Below are 21,021 nucleotides of genomic sequence, written 5' to 3'. Positions count from 1 at the left end.
TGTTGACCACCTGTTCTATTGATTGAAAGCTCTCATGACGCAGCGATTATGCTGTAGGCCGCGTTCCGTGCCAGTACTGGCATCCCAGCACAGTTGGGTCATTCAGAAAGGGTCTCTCTATTTTATACTGTCAGCATCCCTTACTGTTACAAACACGTTTAGTTGCTTACTAAATGAGGCCGAAAGGGGAACAGGGGGCGGTGCGACGTCCGAATGACTGCAGGAACGTCCATTTATTTCTCTGCAGCCTCTCACTGTGTCTCGTTGATCTGAGTGGGAGCTGCATACGCAACTATAGCCTTTTATGAATATTTGCAAAGTAGCTTAATTTTTCATGCACTGAAACAATAAAGAAGTTGTGAAGATCTTTCCCTTAAAATGTTTGCTTTGTTTTGAAATGCAATCTGTAAATTTGAATGCTAGTTAAAGCGCAGTGAGTGAGCATATTACCCTTTCCCCAACTTCCGGTACATGTTAGATTGTCTGCAGTGGCCAGTCCTCCCCCGGACACCACTGAGTTTGTTGAACTTCAACATCTGATCCTTTTGTCCACACTGGAGATAATCGTCAAGAAGCGCTTGGTACCTTTTTCTCCACTTTTTCGCTCTGATGAGTGTCCATCTGTATGGGGAAGATGAGAACAGTTGCTTTTGGCCGACCTTATTTTAAGGTGTTTTAAGACCTTTCCTGATAACGTTTTCTAGTCGGTTGCAATTTTTTTTATATTCAATAATGTAATTCCTTAAAGGCATTTTCCCACAGACAAAAGTTGATTTTAATCCATAGATCTTGGAATAATAGGGTCCACAATTAGATGTGTTCCTGTGCTGAGATAATCTTATAGATGTGTAATGGCTGTGTCTGACCATGCAGGGACATGGTCTGATCATACCACAGCACGTGGGCAGGGGAGGAAGAAATAGTATACAGACAGGACAGCACAGAATCACAGCTGGTTCTTTTTCTAAGGTAAAACATTTCCCTGCTTGCTTTTTAACAAAGTGGGAAAACCCCTTTAAGGGGGGCTTTTGTGGTGCAGTAGCATGAGCTTTGTGCGAAAAGGAAAGTCTAGATTAAAGGGTGTTTAAGTCACTAATCCATGTTTCCTTCCCTGTAGTAGTATATTGACCAGCTGCTGTCTTCTCTTCCCGGCGCTGCTCTGCTCCAGGTTCACCAACTTTTGACCGCAGCTCCTTACTGATCGGATGGCATAGCTAACTGTCACAAGCTCTCAGTGTAAGTCTATGAGAACCTCCCTTCTGGCTTGGTTCTGACTCCCAAAGACTTACATTGGGAAGTGACCTCCGGCCCACCCAGCAAACACTGGAGCCACCCGGCAGGAGAGGACTAGAGTGACACCGAGAACAGTAGAAGCCCGCGGCTAGTGAATCTAAGACTAAGGGCAGGGAACTTACATTGGTGATATTACTACAGTGGTGAAATAAAGAAAAAAAAAAAAGCTGCTGGAGTGGTGTCTTTAAATACTTTTCATTGGACAACTATTATATCACCAGATATCCGTGTTAACTTATAGATTGCTGGTAATCTGAATACTGAGCCAGAACAGGTGCTTTTATTCCCATCAGAATGGCGTAGCTGTGTGCATCCCCCACCACTGCTCCATTCTGTATGGTGCTGCCAGAAAAAACTCAGTGCTGCACTCATCAGTCCCATTGACAATTAATGCGAACCATTCTAATGAATAAATGACAATCTGTAAGTGATTCCACTGGTTGGACCCTTGCATATTTTGGCAATAATAGTTTTAGAATGTTTTAGCAGTATACAAAAGGATTGTTTGCTATTAAGAGTTGAGAAACTCTTGCTTGGAAATGATCCAGGACTTATATGGGGCTAAGATAATACCCGTTAGTAGTTGTAAACTACCTGCTGCATGAATAGCTCTGTCTGCACAAAGCAGTGATGGATTACTCCAGGTGCGATTTTCCTCCTTCCAGTGATATTGCGCAGAAGTTCTTTGCTGTACTGTCGATATGGCATCACTGTAGATGCCATGCTGATTGACCGTCATCTCCCTTCTGCCTGACTGAGGAGTCGGCTGTCAATGGGCATGATGTTGGCAGTGACACCCGTCAGCAGAACAAATGAGGAAGAGCAGCTCTGTGGATGTGGGGTCAAGTGAAGCAGGAGAGTCCTATCCTGAGCCAGAAGAGATTGTTACAAGGAATGAGCAAATAGCTTTAGATAACTCCTTATCCGAATAGCTATAGCGCTTACCGCAGCTTACGGGGGTCTCCCTAGACTGCCTCCGATTGCTCAAAAGGCAGCTTAAAAGTGCGGGAGTGAATACAAATACGTTAGAAAACTTATGACTTTCTATTATATCCATAATTTGCTCTGTAAGTGCTGCTGCCCCCTGAGCTGCACACTTCTCTACTGTCTTTAGAACTGTTGGCCCCCCACTGGTGCATATAGTTGTGCTCAAAAGTTTACATACCGTGGTAGAATTTTTGCTTTCTTGGCCTTTTTTTCAGATAATATGAATAACACCAAAACTTTTTCTCCACTCCTGGTTAGTGGTTGGGTGATGCCCAAACTACTGTGTTTTCTCTTTTTAAATCCTAATGACAACCCAAAACATCCAAACGACCCTGATCAAAAGTTCACCTACCCTGGTGATTTTGGCCTGATAACCTGCACAGAAGTTGACACAAATTGGTTTGAATGGCTACTAAATGTAAGGAAAATTGTTCTGGATGCAAATAAAAACCCACAAATAACATCAGCTGAAATACTGGACTCTGAAAACTAGCGGTGTGGCTGTTTCAAGATGCAAATAAGGAGGCACTTGAAGAAAAATGGGCTGCATCGTCGAGTCGCCAGAAGAAAGCCATTACTGTGCAAATATCACAAAGTATCTTGCCTACAAAAACTGCAAAGAGACCAGCCTCAAAAACTTCTGGAACAAGGTAATTTGGAGTGATGAGACCAACATTAAACTTTGGAGAGAGGTCAACAAGGCCTATGATGAAAAGAACACCATTCCTACTGTAAAGCACAGAGGTGGATCGCTGAAGTTTTGGGGATGTTTGAGCTACAAAGACAAATGAAACTTTGTCAAAGTTGAAGGAAAGATGAATGCAGCTTGTTATCAGCAAATACTGGAGGCAAATTTGCAATCATCAGCTGGAAACCTGCGCATGGGACGTACTTGGACGTTCTAACATGACAACGATCCAAAACACAAGGCCAAGTCGACTTGTCATTGGCTACAGCAGAACAAAGCGAAGGTTCTGGAGTGGCCATCTCAGTCTCCTGACCTCAATATCATTGAGTCACTGGGGAGATCTCTAGAGTGCAGTTCATAATAAACAGCCCAGGAATTTACGGGAATTGGTGTTTTTTGCCAAGAAAAATTCCCCATTCTTTACCATCTGAGAAAATAAAGAACCTCATCCACAACTACCACGAAAGACTTCAAGCTGTCATTGATGTTAGAGGGAGCAAAACACGGTATTAAGAAATGGGGTATGTGAACTTTTGATCAGGGTCAATTTGGATGTTTTGGGTTGACATAATGATTTAAAAAGAGAAAACACAGTAGTTTGACAATAAATGGCTTCACCCAACCACTAACCATGAGTTGAAAAAAATTTTGGTGTCATCATTCATATTCTCTGAAAAAAAGGCCAAGAAAACAAAGATTCTGCTGGGGTATGTAAACTTTTGAGCACAACTGTATAACGTAAGATTTTTTTTTTTTTTTTAACTTTTACGTTTTACTTTAAACTTGGCGCTTATAGACTACACTTCCAGATCTTTGTCGGGTGGAAAGTCAATGTTGTAGTTCACATTGAGCGGCAATAAGTTTTGCATGTATCCTTATTTCTTTGCTGCCTTTTGGTATGTGTTGATGCCATGTCTTCGTTGTGCTGGCAGTAGTGATCTCTCGCAAAAGGGTGAGGAGCATGAGAGAGAGCCTATTCATTAACCCTTCAAGGGAGCTGTGAAATTTCTGTGATTGAAAGTTTCTTCCAAATCCCATGGGCTTCCTGCCATCTCTATGCAGTTAGAGGTGGCCATGTTTCCTAAGCTGATCTAAACAGCAGAGATGTGGACCATGGAAACCTCTAGGCTGCAGAAGTCTTACTGCCTTCTGTAGCACTGTGAAATGTGCCTGTTACCTCTCACCCCATGGACAAGTGTGTTTCTAGGTTGCCTATCTTTGTTGCTTGTGATAATGATGGCTGAAAATAGATTTCTACAAAATGGGGTTTGTCAGCATATTCTGGGGTTCATTGGTCAGTGAGAACTACAGGATTTCAAGAATCTTTCAATTAAACATAAACCACTTAGATCTTAACAGTAGATCTTTATTTGACAACCCAATGGCTTTTATATTCTGGGTTTTGTATAACAATGTTAAAGCAGAGCGGTTTGTGTCCCAGTAAATGGATTAGTTCCATTGTAGTATGTGGAATTGTCATGTAAGTTCCTTCTGCTTAAGAAGGACTGTATCGAATGTGTTGCAGGTGAAGGGGTTTTCCTTCTTGAATTTTTTTTTTTTTATTATTCTCTCGCCCTATGTAAAATTATTAATCAGTTGTTCTAGTGTTCCTTTGTTCCTGCATTGGCTTTCCGCCATGACAAACGCCTGAAGGAGGTGGTGGTGTCACGACTGCCACGGTCGCATGCTCTTTAGCTGTGATGTCACTACAATCACCAGTAGGAGTGTCGGAAAGCTTGCTGCAGGAAGGGAAGGGGTTATTGTTTTTCATAGGGCACACCTTTTGGTGTGAGACCTTTACTATAATTAAGTTGCGCTAAAATTGCCGTTTTTGCTGCAATCGTGCATATTACTTCAAGCCTTGACTCATTGATGCAGTGTAGATTTTAAAGCATAGCCAGCTTTTCCGAGTACTAAATGTACGCTTGTCAAGATGAAAATTTACATACCGTACTTTATTTATTATTAACATTTATTTTCCCTCATGTTAGCGTCCACTTTCGGTTTTGGCAACCTCTTAGCAAAACTTCAAACTGATGTTTCAGTTTGTTACTGGTTGTCAGGTTCTGAATAAATTCTTCCTTAGTTTCTTTTCAACTGGTTTTCCCAGATTAAACCATGTTATCAAGGAAGTGTTGACTTTAAAGGGGATCTGTCAGCGGGTTTTTGCTATGTAATTGAGAACCGCATGATAGGGGTTAAAGGTACCGTCACATTAAGCGACGCTGCAGCGATATAGACAACGATGCCGATCGCTGCAGCGTCGCTGTTTCATCGTTGTGTGGTCACTGGAGAGCTGTCTCACAGACAGCTCTCCAGCGACCAACGATGCCGAAGTCCCCGGGTAACCAGGGTAAACATCGGGTTACTAAGCGCAGGGCCGCGCTTAGTAACCCGATGTTTACCTTGGTTACCAGTGTAAATGTAAAAAAACAAACAAACAGTACATACTTACATTTCGGTGCCTGTCGGGTCCCCCCGGCGTCCGCTTCCCTGCACTGTGTAAGCGCCGGCCCTAAAGCAGAGCGGTGACGTCACCGCTGTGCTCGGCTTTCCGGCCGGCACTGACACATTCAGTGCGGGAAGCTCTGAGCAGCATCGCGGACGCCGGGGAACGTGACAGACATCAGAGGGTGAGTATGTACTGTTTTTTTTTTTTTTACTTTTACAATGGTAACCAGGGTAAATATCGGGTTACTAAGCGCGGCCCTGCGCTTAGTAACCCGATGTTTACCCTGGTTACCCGGGGACCTCAGCATCGTTGGTCGCTGGAGAGCTGACTGTGTGACAGCTCCCCAGCAACCACACAACGACTTACCAACGATCACGGCCAGGTCGTATCGCTGATCGTAATCGTTGGTAAATCGTTTTGTGTGACAGTACCCTTAAGAGGAGGGATTAATGAGGATTAGCTATTGCATGAAGTGGTGCAAAATGTTAGTTATCTGCCCAATGCCTCATTTTGGTGATAAGTACACCATTGGGGAGGCTGTAATCACTTCCCAACACTGACATCCAGCTCCACAGACACTCCGTGCACTCCCCTATAACGGAGTGGCTCATGGGAGGTTAGAAGCTCATTTTCATCCGGTAGCCCTTCAGTAAGGCAGCTTGACTTTAAAATTAAGTTTTAGGTTTTTTTTTTTTTTTTTTTTTTACCTGTAGATTAAACCTATATGTGCATTTCAAAGGGAATCTTTTTGATACCTTATCTGAGAGCGGCATAATGCAGGCAAAGAAAAGCTGAATCCAACAACATGTCACTTAGATTACCGGGTGCAGCCCAGCAAAGCAGAGAAGCTATCCCCAACCACACCAGGCTGTGTACAAAGTCCATAGACAGTGAGCTGCTTATCACAGGGGGCGTGGCCTGAATAATCTTTTAGTGATAATCCTTCAATTAGTAAACAGCACTTTGGCAAGTGACTAGTGTTGAGCGATACCTTCCGATATTTGAAAGTATCGGATTGGATCGGCCGATATCCAAAAAATATCAGATATCGCCGATACCCGATACCAATACAAGTCAATGGGACACAAATATCGGAACGTAATAGGGAGCGATCCTGGATTGTTCCCAGGGTGTGAAGGAGAGGAAACTCTCCTTCAGGCCCTGGGATCCATATTCATGTAAAAAATAAAGAAAAATAAAAAAAATATGGATATACTCACCCTCGGACGGCCCCTGGCTGTCACCGCTGCAAGCGTCTGCCTCCGTTCCTAAGGATGCAGAGTGAAGGACCTTCGATGACGTCGCGGTCACGCGACCAATCACAAGACCGCGACGTCATCGCAGGTCCTACACTCACTGCATTCTTAGGAACGGAGGCTGCCGGTTGCACCGCTGAGAGCCAGGGGCCGTCGGTGGGTGATTATATCCATATTTTTTATTTTTATTCTTTTTTTTACATGAATATGGATTCCGATTTCCGATAATGCAAAAATATCGGAACTCGGTATCGGAATTCCGATACAGCGAATATCGGCCAATACCCGATATTTGCAGTATCGGAATGCTCAACACTACAAGTGACACGTCCCTGAATTCTGTGTCTCAGCCTCTTATCCCCTGCTGTCTTCAGATTACATAGCAATAACCTGCTGACAGATTCTCTTTAGTAGTGTTTGTTGACATAACCGGTTCCCTTTAATGATGTAATGTGCATGGTCAGTGACCCACTACTAGTTTTAGTAGTCTGCTCCAGACATTCAGAACTCTAGTGGCTGGCGTTAAACCCTTACCAACATGACTAACAGTTGCATTATATGTCTGCTCCCTGGGTCTTTTATCTTCACATGTCCATCCTAAGAATAGGTCATCAATATGATTGTAGTAGAGAACCAATTTTATGTGGACCGCAATAGTCTATACATGCTTTCTATGTTTTTTATGCACTAAAACATTTTATTTTTCTGTTTATTTTAGGTGCTCGTTCAGCCCGGAAGAGAAAGCCTTCTCCAGAGCCAGAAGGGGAAGGTGGTTCTGTTAAGATAAATGGTGATGGACAGTCATGGCTGCCAGCTCCTGATGGTCTTAAAATTTCTCCAATGACTAGTACTTCTTTCATTTCTCCTCCATCTACTGTCTCTCCTCATTCCAACCGTACCACACCACCAGAAGCTGCACAAAATGGCCAGTCACCAATGGCTGCTTTAATATTGGTGGCAGATAATGCTGGTGGCAATCATGCTTCAAAGGATGCTAACCAAGTTCACTCTACAACAAGGCGAAACAGTAACAGTCCACCATCCCCTTCCTCTATGAACCAAAGAAGAATGGCTTCAAGGGATGTGCCAAGCCAACTTTCTAGTGGAGGAACTTCATCCCATGCAGGAATGGAACAGGTGCACCCCCCAAGCATTCCTGATTCTTCCATACCAAACAGTATACCATTGTGCTGCACTCTTTGTCATGAGCGTTTGGAGGACACCCACTTTGTACAATGCCCTTCAGTACCTACTCACAAATTTTGTTTCCCATGTTCAAGGCAAAGTATTAAACAGCAAGGATCATCTGGAGAAGTTTATTGCCCTAGTGGAGAAAAATGTCCCCTGGTGGGATCAAATGTACCATGGGCCTTCATGCAGGGAGAAATTGCAACAATTCTTGCTGGGGATGTAAAAGTGAAGAAAGAGAGAGACTCTTGACTTTTTTTTTTTTTTTTACTTTTTTTTTTTTTTTTTTTTTGCTTTGTAGCCACCATAATCTCTTACTAAACTTCTTACAGTGGGGATGCGTGTGTGTGAGATACGTTGGAAAAAAAAAATATAATATATATACACACACACAGGATAAATGTAGACTGCATAAACATGGCTGTATAATTTTTAATTTTTGAATACATTGTGTTTCTATTTTTGAAAACAAAGGTATGTACTGATCAGAAAGGTATTCTTTGTTATTGTTCTTTGCAAGTATTTGTTCCTATCCAGTGACAGTTACTGTTCAGTGTAGGCTGTGACTTGAGATGCTTTTTAGAGCACTTGGAAAACAGAAATGCTTTTAGCTGTATTTGTATGCACTTGTTAAAAATGCCAAATACATTTTATGACATTGTTAATTGTCTCTGGTTACTCATTTTCTTTGAGATTAAGCTTTTTTAATTGTAAAATTTATTGATGTAATTTGAACCACTGGGTGATGTTTATTAAAAAAAAAAAAAAAAAATCTTGTTCACCAAAGCAATATTTTGAGTGCGACATTTATTTTAAATATTGACCAACAAAAAGCAATCATAACTTCAGAACACTCAATTGGAAGGTAATGCCCATCTACTCAAACACAAGTTTAACTTCTTTCCACAAAAGGATGTTGTATTGCCGTTCTCACGTATTCGGCTCATCTCCCGCCACACGCGGCAGATAGCCAGCATCTGTCTCGGACAGCCGAGGCTGGTGAGGAGTTCTGGTCGCAACTGTTAACCGTTTAAATGCCTCTGTCAGTCTCTAACAGCAGCACTTAAAGGCGATATGTCATCACATTTGACCTACAGGTTATAGACTGCTGAAAAAAAGTCCTACCTGTATGCCGCATATCAGATGCCTTGTTATTAAATCCTCTTTTATCCCTTTATGCAAGTGACCTCTTCCAGGACATGGGGAGGATGTTGCCTGAAATATAACTCTGTCTCCAGAGATTATTTTACATGAAGGGGAAGTTACCAGAGTGAGACAAGTAACTAACACGGAACAGGAGAAATGTACTTTGTCTTCTTGCAAACACATTTTTGTTTCTCGCTGAGCTCTGATGTATTGTAACAATATTACAGCCTTGTCCGACTGTGACCTGGAAACTGAAGCTGAGAGGAACCTGCAGATGTATCAGGTATAACCACACACAGCTCTGCAGTGAGATTAGGAGAGCAGAGAGCGGCCATTACTCATCACACTGGTGACTCTCCCTTCATGTAAAACAAGCTCTGGAGGCAGAGTTATCTTCTGGGCAACATCTTCCCCCAGAGCCTGGAGGAGGTAATTTATATAAAGTGATAACAGATGATTTCTGAACAAGACATCTGATATGAGACATACAGGTATCACTCTTTTTCAGTATTTTATAACCTATATGCCCATATTTATAGTTTAGATAGGTCAAAAATGACAGATTCCCTTTTAAAGCATAAATAATTTTAATTTTGTAAATCAATAGTACACATGAAAATAAGAAATTTTGTAATGTATTGTATCAGAGAAATGTGCTTTTCATCTCCTCCTGATCTGATCTTCCATTCTCAAAATTCTTAACTCCCGGATAAAATCTGTTCAGTGAACACAGATTTTTACATTACTTGGATATAATCTTATCAGTAGCAACTGCCATCTCCTATGTAGACAGAAGGAGGTGAGGTGGAGCTAAAAGCAAATGTCCTCTCCCCTCCGGTCTTCACAGAATCTTGTCAGTAGCACCTGCCATCACCTATCTCACTAATGTAACATTCTGACTTCACTGAATACTTATTTTACCTGGAAATTGAGAATGAGAGATCAGTTCTGAGAAAGAAGTTGACTTCTCTGATAAGATATATCAAGGCTGTGTGCACACATTCCGGATTTTTCATGTTTTTTTTTCGCTATAAAAACGCAAAAAAAAGGCATCCTATTAATAGAATGCAATCCGCAATTTTTGTGCACATGTTGCGTTTTTTTCCGCTGGGAAAAAAAAACACATGGCGGTAAAAAACGCAGCATGTTCATTAATTTTGCGAATTTCCCGCTATTTAATGCATTGGGAAGCGCCGGGGGAAAAAAAAACGCGAAAAAAAACTCATGCGTATTAACTACAGAAAAAAAACGGTTTTGTTCAGGAAATTTCTGCAAAGAATCCTGACGTGTGCACATAGCCTAAAAAGTTGTTTTCACATCTACTATTGATTTGTGTGGAAAAAAAGTAAAATGAGTTACACATTAAATGTAACATGGCACCTTACAACGCAATCGGGGGATCAGTGGGTTCCGATCACAGCCCAGGGTCTTCTGAAGACCCTCGTCGCTGTCATCTTGGTCCGGTGAAGCTTGGCCATGGGAGGCCAATATTTTGACTATATATACTGCAAGATTGTGGTATTGCAATATGTTGCATAATCAATCAAATGATCACAGGTTCAGTTCCCCTAAAGGCACTAAAATATCTGAAAAATACATTTTAAAGATATAAAAAAATGTGTAAGTGTGAATCAACCTCCACTTTTTTCCATTAAAAATAAAAATTCGGTATGGCCACGTTCTTAAAAGTTTGATCTGTTGAAATATTGAATTAATCTAATCTGTAACTATTGCAAGGAGAAATAAAATACACTAGAATTTTTTTTTTCTCCTGCTATCCTCGGGGGTCAAACAAATGGTCATATGTGCACAAAATTGGACTCAATAAAACAGTTCAACTCACCATGCAAAAAAAGCACTCAATCAGCCCAATCAACAGAAAAATAAAAATATTACATGTCTTGGAAAATGGTGACAAAGCGAAAGTTATTTTGCAGTGTTCAGAAAAACATTTTCATCACTTAAATAGAAAAATAAAATGCATGTTTGGTATCGCCGTAATGAGACTGAGGTGGACAATCATTTTTCCTGGCCACTTTTACCACACAATGAACACTGTAGAAACAAAAAATTGCATTTATTTTCGTACAACTTGAATTTGTGCCCATGTTTCAGTACAGTTATATGGTAAAATGAATGATGCGATTCAAAAGTACATCCGCAACTACAAAAAAGCCCTCACATGGCTGTCAACAGAAAAATAAATGTTATGGCTCGTGAAAGGACAGGAAAAGACAAAAGCTTAAAAACCAAAAATTCCCTGGTCCTTAGAGGGTTAAAGAGTAACTAATTTTTAATTTGTCATAAATCAATAGTACACTTAAAAGTAAGCAATTTTTTTTTATATCTTGGATTAATTTGCTTTCACTTTCGAGTCGTGAGTAAAGTCTGTATTCAGTGAAGACGAATGTTTCTATTGCTGAAATTAGACATTCTGCTGAAAGTTCTCCTAAGAGAGATTTCCCGGTAGAACTTGGAGCACCAGCTCTCTTATCCCGGTAATGGGAAAGTCTGTCTTCACTGTATCCAGATGTCCCCCGTGCATTGAAAATTGTGATAATGAAATATCAGTCGTTGCAGAGAAAGAAGCGGGTTTCTCTAAGATGTTACCAAGTTTCTTATTTTCATGTGTACTAATGACTTAAGGAAAAGAATGTAAAAGTTATTCTTTAAGCAATTTTCAGTTGTCTGTAAAAACATTAGATTCCTGATGCAGTATATTGTGATTTATGAAATCATTCTCAATGTGTGGGGGGATATAATCCTTATACTACAGTCCTTTTTAAATGATGACACCCCTGTGCAACTTACAATTCTTTGTGACCATGTATAATTCCCTATAAGGACTGACAATTAAAAATATTTTTGTCTTTGAATCACTTTTTCTTTCTTATAAATTCTTTATTTGGAAAAGATGAACATGTAGAATCATGTCACAACTGTTATCTCAAGTACATTTATGAAGAACACTGCTCTTTGTAGAGTTCCTACTAGATGTAACGAGCAATTGAACGACCTCAGTCGTTATCAGGCCGGAGTCAGTAAAGGTACTGTCACACAGTGGCACTTTGATCGCTCCGACGGCATGATCCGTGACGTTGCAGCGTCGCTTGATTATCGCTCCAGCGTCGTAGACTGCGGTCACACTTTGCAATGCACGGCGCTGGAGCGATAATTTCATGACGTTGCGATGTAGAAGTCACACGGTGCATTGGGAATATCGTGCACACCTTTGTTACACGCTGCGATCATGCCGCCACAGCGGGACACTTGACGACGAAATAAAGTTTCAAACGATCTGCTACAACGTACGATTCTCAGCGGGGTCCCTGATCGCAGTAGCGTGTCAGACAGCGATATCGTAACTATATCGCTGGAACGTCACGGATCGTGCCGTTGTAGCGACCAAAGTGCTACTGTGTGACAGTACCCTTAGTCAAATCTCCGACTCCTCAATTTCCGTAACTCACGCCTCCGACCCCACAGCATCGGTCACTACTGAGCGTGTACATAAAGTGCAGCATAGATTCATCTCAGCTACGACCCCACAGCACTGCCTCACTACTGAGCATGTACATAAAGTGCAGCACAGATTCAGCTACGACCCCACAGCATCGGTCACTACTGAGCATGTACATAAAGTGCAGCACAGATTCAGCTACAACCCCAGCATCGGTCACTACTAAGCGTGTAAATAAAGTGCAGCACAGATTCATCTCAGCTACGACCCCACAGCACTGCCTCACTACTGGGTATGTACATAAAGTGCAGCACAGATTCAGCTACAACCCCTGCATCGGTCACTACTAAGCGTGTAAATAAAGTGCAGCACAGATTCATCTCAGCTACGACCCCACAGCACTGCCTTACTACTGAGCATGTACATAAAGTGCAGCACAGATTCAGCTACGACCCCACAGCATCAGTCACTACTGAGCATGTACATAAAGTGCAGCATAGATTCATCCCAACTAAAAGTCGAGATCCTTAGATCAGGAACAGAACAGACATTTATAGGACACATAACTTTCCCAAATTCTTATGAAAACATTTACAGCACTTTCTACTTTGTACTACTGGACCCAATTTATTATATATTTTAGGATCGGTCCATTTTATACGAACTCCACAGCCTCGGTAGTAATAATATGGGATCAAGAGTAGAGTTGAGCCAATTTGTTTGGGTTCCCTCTTATTTGGCAAGCTATAGCGCTTGCCGAATAAGCTGCAGAGGAAACCCGGCTTCCTGTATCTTGCCGACTGATCAGCTGATCTGCACCGCAGCTGCATGTGTTGCGGCTGTGTCACAGCACATGCATGGAGAGCCAATAGACTCTATACATGTGTTGTGACAGTGAAACGGCTGCGACGCCGATCAGCTAGCGCGATCCAGGAGGCCGGGTTAAGAGGGAACCCAAACAAATTCGCTCAACTCTAATCAAGAACAATGATTCCATGTGTGAGCACCAGGAATAGGAGGAGGGCACATCACTTATTTCTAAATACGGAAATGTAAAAGCATTTTGAATCCAGTGGTTTTGGCTTACAAATATTGATCCAAGTATGCACTGTGTAGATAAGGCCATCTAAAGTTGATAATGCACCTTAAGCCCAAATAGAAGGATAATGCAGTTTGAGTGAAAAATGGCCATTATCTCTCACTGACAATCTGTTATATAACATTTGTAGGAATTTTCTGGTGACCTTACACATTAACCCCTTAACGAATGCCGATGCGCCTTTTAACAGTGGCAGTTACGAGTACTTATTCCTCGGCGCTGAGAATTAAGGTTTTATCACCCAACCCCTCCCCCGTCCGCTCCGTGTCGGAAAATCTCCGTTATCTCGACTTCCAGGAGCAGCTGAGACTCCGGAGAACATGATTTGGGTCGCTTTTTACCAACCCTAGTGTTGCCATCACCGTTATTCACAGAATAACGGCGACCACAAAAAAAGTCAGATTTCCTATTTATTTCTCTCCGCTGATATGATCTAGCGCATCAGAGGAGAGAGAAATGGGGTCCCCTGAGCCCCCCCGGTACCTTCGATGTCCCCCTGCCCTCGGTGTCTTCCGGGAAAAAAATGGGCGCATACGCAGTGCGCCGGCCGGCACATGGAAACAATAGATTTCTCAGATTGGCTCATTTTGATCACTGTGATAGACCCTATCACAGTAATCAAAATAAATGGGGTTTGATTTACTATTTTTTTTTATCATCCTCTTAGGTAAAAATAAAAAAAGGGTTGTTTTTTTCCATTAGGGTTATGGTTGGGGTTATAGCTAGGGTTCGAGTTAGGGTTGTGTTGGGTTAGGGTTGGGATTACGGTTAGGGGTGTATGGGGGTGGGGTTAGGGCTGTGTTAGGGTTGGAGTTAGAACTGGGGGTTCCACTGTTTAGGAACATCAGGGGGTCTCCAAACGCGACATGGCGCCTGCCATTGATTCCAGCCAATTTTGCATTAAAAAAGTCACAGTGCTCCCTCCCTTCTGAGCTCTGCCGTGCGCCCAAACAGTGGCTTTCCACCACATACAGGGTATCTGCGTCTTCAGGAGAAATTGCACATCAAAAGTGGTCCATTTTCTCCCGATTCGCTTGTGGATGAAAAAGTTTGGTTCTAAAGTAATTTTTTGTGAAAAAAGTAAAATGTTCATATTTTCCTTCCACGTTGCTTTAGTTCTTGTGAAGCACCTGACGGGTTAATAAACTTCTTGAATGTGGTTTTGCGCACCTTGAGGGATGCAGATTTTAGCATGGTGTCACTTTTGGGTATTTTTCCCTTCCCCATGACAGCACTGTACATGAGAGATGGCTCCGCCCCCAGGAACTGGAAACCTGCAGCAGAGATAAAAGGGGGCGGTACTTCTCTCAGTTTGGTTTCCTGTTCTTGCGGGTGGAAGCCTGCGGCATGACTATACCTCCGGAGGGATCCCTCTCTGTTGATTCCTGGTTCGGAAACCAAGGTCCGCGGCGTGATAAAGCTGGGCGCGGTGACGTGCCCTCGTCATTCCGGTCTCGGGGCTGCCATATGCCACGCCTGATCCCGCCGCTGGACTCCCCGGCGACTGCTCCTGGCTGGAGGCTGAGCCAGGGTAGGAGGCGTGTCCATCACGACGCTGGCACCGAGTGAATGGATGACTTCCGGGTTACTCCGGAAGTGACGTCACACGCCAAGGGAGAGCGGTGTGCTGACACTTCCGGGAGGAAGGTGAATCAGAGGTGCACACACTGCTCTCACATAATATTTAAAGGGGCAGTACGCAGGGATGCGGCGGCAATAGCCTCTCAAGCAATACGGCGGACCCCATGGTGGAATCGCCTATGCCAGTGGAAAAGAACCCACAAGCTACCGTGGTACTAAGGCTCTGGTGGGTGAGTGCCTTTGTAAGGCAAAACATGTTGGAAATTGTGTTTTTTTTCTGTGTCATGCTTTTCAGGGAAAGAAAGCCAAGTCTAAACATTAAAGTGTGTGCACTGTGTAATAAAACTCTCCCTAGAACATATGAGAAACGAATTTGTCGCTCATGCATAGACAAAACTGTGGCCGAGGAGTCACCATCTCTACTCCAAAGCATAAAGTCCATTATTAGGGATGACTTAAAAACCACAGTAAAAGAGCAAATGAAACAGCATTTTTCACATAGCTCTGGGAATCCACTTCCTACGCCTGCCTAAGTCTCTGACATGGATTCAGAGTTAGACTCATGAAGAATGTGATCCCCCGTATGTGCTATCTGAAGACATCGGGAAATTAAGGCTAGGTTCCCATTGCGTTTTAGTGTGAGCGCTAACGGACAGTGTTGCACGGCGAAATTAACGCCGTGCAACGCGTCCGTTAGCGCTCCCATTGCCAGCAATGTTAAAGCGCATTGCTAGCGCGTGTCATTTTCGCCCGAGGTCCGTTCCCCGCTCTCGCAGATCGGGGATCTGCGCTAGCAGGGACGTTTAACGCGGCCCCTTAAAAGACATTGCGTTAGCGTAATCCACTAGCGCTTAGCGCTAAACGGATTGCCCTAACGCAATCTGAACCTAGCCTAAGTCTCTGACATGGAGTCTGAAGGTGAACCAGGAGAATTAGCGCCCGCTGAAGATTCAGAGTTAGACTCATGAAGAATGGTCACCCGTATGTGCTATCTGAAGACATCAGGAAATTACTTAAACTTGTCAGATCTACTTTGGGGGTTGAAACTCCCAGAGAGCAGCAATCAATCCAGGATTCCCTGTTTAGTAATCTGGAGGGGAGAAAACGGAGGGTTTTTCCCTTTCATGATAACTTATTGAACCTGATTAAAACGGAATGGGAAAAGCCGAACAAAAAGATGTCAGTTCCGCAGACTCTAAAACGCAAATACCCATTTGACAAAGAAATTGCGAAAAATGGGTAAAAGCTCCTAGATTGGATGCTGCCATTGCCAGTACCTCCAGAGGAATAGCACTTCCATTTGAGGACATGGGTGCCTTAAAAGATCCCCTTGACAAAAAAGCTGATGCCTTCCTAAAATCTGCTTGGGAGGCGTTGGCTTGGTCATTTAAACCTGGAGTGGCTGCCACCTGTACAGCTCGTGCTATGGTCAAATGGTTAGAGAAGAGTTAAGTGAACAGATAAGGGATAAGTGTCCGAGAGAGACAATTGGAGGCAATACCTTCATTGCAAAAAGCGGCAGGGTTCCTATCAAATGCTGCGGTTGACTCGGTTCGATTCTCTGCCCATGCATGCGCCCTCTCCAACTCAGGTCGAAGAGCGCTATGGTTAAAAAATTGGAATGCGGACTTCCAATCAAAAGTCAAACTCTGCGCTGTCTTTTGTGAAGGGCAGTATCTCTTTGGGAAAGCGTTAGATGAAATCTTAGAGAAAACGTCAGATAAGAAAAAACGATATACACCACCCTCCTTCTCTAGACGACGTTGGGGTGACTCTTGATGGTCCTTTCGGGGATCAGACAGGGGAGGCCAAGGCCGCCCAGGCGACAGATCCATACGAGGCAAACCCTGGAACGAAAGAAGAGATAGAGGATTCCTCTTCAACAAGCCTCCTCATAAACCAGATCCCAAACACCAATGATGCAGAATTCTGGGTGGGGGGAGGCTTCGGTTCTTTGTACATCAGTGGGAAGAGATACCAACCTCACAGTGGATAACCACCTTGTTATCTGAGGACCTACAGCTGAATTTCATCACCCCCCTTCCTCAGCGGATGATAGTGACCCATGTAGCCAAGAAGAATCAGGCAACATTAGAGAAGGAAGTTCATCTCCTTATAAAAAAGGGAGTCCCCATAAAGGTACCAGTTCAAGATATGGGAAGAGGTTTCTACAGCACCTTGTTCCTCACGCCAAAACCGGATGGTTCGTTAAGAACAATCTTCAACTTAAAAGCTCTGAATCATTATATTTGTATAGAGAAATTCAAAATGGAAACACTAAAGACAGCGGTAAAGTGACTGTAACCGGGATGTTACATGGCAGTAATAGATCTAACAGATGCTTACTACCATGTACCAATTTGTGGAGAACATCAGCAGTACTTTAGATTGGTGGTGGAGTTGGCACAGGTTCCCACTCATTTACAATACCAGTGTCTTCCCTTCGGTGTGTCAGTGGCCCCTCGAAGCTTTACGAAGATAATCTCCGAAATAGCATCCTTTGAAAGAAAAGAAAACATTCTACTGGTACCCTATTTAGACGACTTTCTCCTTATAGCAGACAGCAAGGAAGACTGCATAAGAGCAGTCGCAAGAGTACGGGAAGTGCTGACCAGGCTGGGCTGTATAATAAATTATGAAAAATTGAGAATGGTCCCAGTTCAGATACAAGAGTTCCTCGGGATCCACTTAAATTTGGTCACAGAAGATTGTGTCCTTCCGGACAGGAAAATCTGGGCCATACAACAAAGGATAAAACAGACACAAGCTGACCATTCCATCTCGGTGAGAGAGGCAATGTCCCTTCTGGGGATGCTACTGGCAACAATTCCAGCGGTTCAATGGGCACAAATTCATATGAGAAAATTGCAGTGGCAAATCCTATCTGAACAGGCAAGAGACCCCTACAATTTAAATCGAAAGATTATCTTATCACCACAAGTGCAGGACTCTCTAACGTGGTGGCTGAACACCAAGACTCTATAACAGGGCATACTGTGGTCAATCCAAAACCTATTAGTACTGACCATGGATGCGGGTCCACATCTAACGGACCAAATTCTACAGGGCCAATGGGGTCCCTCAATGAAGGCAGCATCCCCCAACCTGAAAGAACGGTGGTAAGACAGGAAATTTTCCAAGCAGGAGAGGACATCGAAGGAAAACATTTAGTAGTGTTGTCCGACAAGAGCACGACAGTCTCATACATAAACCGACAAGGGGAACAAGGTCGAGGTCTCTGATGGAAGAGGCAAAGAGGCTGTTCATATGGGCGGAAAACCATCTCTTGTCCTTATCAACACACACTTGAAAGGGGCGGACAACCTTGTGGCAGATTTCTTAAGCCATCACGTGTTACACAAGAAGAGTGGTCCTTAAATCAGGAAATATTTGGAGAAATCTGGGGTACTCCACAAGTGGATCTGTTTGCCACAAAACAAAATCGAAAAGTAAAGAGGTTCTACTCTCTAAATCCAAGGGAGAACCCAGAAGGAGTGGATGCGCTGTTACACCAATGGAAATTTCAACTTGCCTACGCGTTTCCCCTGGTCCCGCTAATCCCTATAGTCCTGAAGAAAATTCGGGAGGACAAAACGCAAATAATTCTTATGGCGCCCTTCTGGCCAAAGAGGGCATGGTTCACCTGGCTCAGACGCATGTCCATCTTGGACCCTTGGATCCTTCCAGATGACCCGAATCTCCTACACCAGTGTCCAGTAACACATCCTCAGGTGCACAGACTACATCTCACCGCCTGGAACTTGAAAGGGGACTCCTACTAGCGAAAGGATTCTCAAACCCATTAGTTACCACTAGTGTTGAGCGATACCGTCCGATACTTGAAAGTATCGGTATCGGAAAGTATCGGCCGATACCGTCACAGTATCGGAATCCAATCCGATACCGATACCCGATACCAATACAAGTCAATGGGACTCATGTATCGGACGGTATCCCTGATGGTTCCCAGGGTCTGAAGGAGAGGAAACTCTCCTTCAGGCCCTGGGAACCATATAAATGTGTAAAAGAAAGAATTAAAATAAAAAATATCGCTATACTCACCTGTCCGACGCAGCCGGGACTTCAGCGAGGGAACCGGCAGCGTTGTTTGTTTAAAAATCGCGCTATTACTTGGTTACGTGAATTCCCGGCTTGTGATTGGTCAGGTCGGCCATGTTGCCGGGACGCGGACCAATCACAGCAAGCCGTGACGAAATTACGTCACGGCTTGCTGTGATTGGTCCGCGTCCCGGCAATATGGCCGCCCTGACCAATCACAAGCCGGGACGTCACGGGAGGCTGGACACGCGCCCATTTCAAAATGAGCGCGTCCAGCCTCCCGGCTTGTGATTGGTTGATCGCGGCGCAACCAATCACAAGCCGTGACGTCACGGGAGGCTGGACACGCGCCCATTTCAAAATGAGCGCGTCCAGCCTCCCGGCTTGTGATTGGTTGATCGCGGCGCAACCAATCACAAGCCGTGACGTCACGGGAGGCTGGACGCGCTCATTTTGAAATGGGCGCGTGTCCAGCCTCCCGTGACGTCACGGCTTGTGATTGGTTGCGCCGCGATCAACCAATCACAAGCCGGGAGGCTGGACGCGCTCATTTTGAAATGGGCGCGTGTCCAGCCTCCCGGCTTGTGATTGGTTGACCGCGACGCAACCAATCACAAGCCGTGACGTCACGGGAGGCTGGACACGCGCCCTTTTTAAAATGAGCGCGTTTCCAGCCTCCCGTGACGTCACGGCTTGTGATTGGTTAATGGCGGCCATGTTGCCGGGACGCGGACCAATCACAGCAAGCCGTGACGTATTTTCGTCACGGCTTGCTGTGATTGGTCCGCGGCCCGGCAACATGGCCGCCCTGACCAATCACAAGCCGGGACTTCGCGTAACCATGTAAAAGCGGGAATTTTAAACAAACAACGCTGCCGGTTCCTGCGCTGAGGTCCCGGCTGCGTCGGACAGGTGAGTATAGCGATATTTTTTATTTTAATTCTCTATTTTACACATTTTAACATTAATGTTGTTCCGATACCCGATACCCGATACCACAAGAGTATCGGAATCCCGGTATCGGAATTCCGATACAGCAAGTATCGGCCGATACCCGATACTTGCAGCATCGGAATGCTCAACACTAGTTACCACTCTGCTTTCTAGCAGAAAGAAAATCACAACAGACAAATATCAAAATGTTTGGGAAAAATTCCTAGAATTTTCAGGACGACGGCTGTCTAATACAATCCAAAAAGTCCCAATAACCGAGGTCCTAGAATTTCTCCAAAAAGGACTAGAGAGAGAGGATTATCTACCAGCAACCTAAAAGTGCAAGTTTCTGCCCTAGGTGCTTTGTTTGATCAAAAATTGGCTGATCACCCCTGGGTGTATAGGTTCATCCGAGCCTCCTTTACGGCCCGACTATTTAAATCTCATCCAAAGGTAGCTACTTGGGATCTAAATTTAGTATTGAATGCCCTAACATCTCCTCCCTTTGATCCTCTTGCTTCCATTTTGATAAAGGCCCTGACTCTAAAAACGATTCTCCTGGTTGCCCTTACGTCAGCTCGACGTATTAGTGAACTACAAGCTATCTCTATTAACCCCCTATATACTACTTTTCTGGATGACAGAGTGATTAGTAAAACTGACCCGGCTTTCCTACCAAAGGTCAATTCAAAATTTCATAGGGACCAGGAGATAATTCTGCCCTCTTTTTGTACCAACCCAAAATCCCAGGGAGAAGAAACATTCCATTGCCTAGATGTCAGACGTTGCCTACTTCAATATCTAGAAGTATCAAAACCATGGCGACCTTCCAGGTGGCAAACGGGAAAAAAGGCCTCAAAATCATATGGCTATCTCTTT

At 43.8% G+C, this 21,021-nt stretch overlaps 1 protein-coding gene and 1 long non-coding RNA gene across 2 annotated transcripts in view; one reads left to right on the top strand and one right to left on the bottom strand.

Annotated features, from left to right (window-relative positions):
• Positions 1-11,890, top strand: part of IRF2BP2 (interferon regulatory factor 2 binding protein 2) — a 32,123-nt gene extending 20,233 nt beyond the window's left edge. The window contains exon 2 of the mRNA XM_077289128.1: positions 7,395-11,890. Within this exon, the coding sequence (XP_077145243.1) occupies positions 7,395-8,116 (722 nt within the window). The 3' untranslated portion in view covers positions 8,117-11,890. The remainder of the gene's footprint in view (positions 1-7,394) is intronic.
• LOC143807512 (uncharacterized) overlaps positions 493-21,021 on the bottom strand; it is an 86,326-nt gene continuing 65,797 nt past the window's right edge. Inside the window, exon 3 of the long non-coding RNA XR_013221753.1 lies at positions 493-621. This is a non-coding gene — a long non-coding RNA (uncharacterized LOC143807512). The remainder of the gene's footprint in view (positions 622-21,021) is intronic.

The sequence above is a fragment of the Ranitomeya variabilis genome, chromosome 2, assembly GCF_051348905.1.
Source record: "Ranitomeya variabilis isolate aRanVar5 chromosome 2, aRanVar5.hap1, whole genome shotgun sequence".
Classification (NCBI taxonomy): Eukaryota; Metazoa; Chordata; class Amphibia; order Anura; family Dendrobatidae; genus Ranitomeya; species Ranitomeya variabilis.
This window is presented reverse-complemented; position numbering and strand designations above follow the sequence as displayed.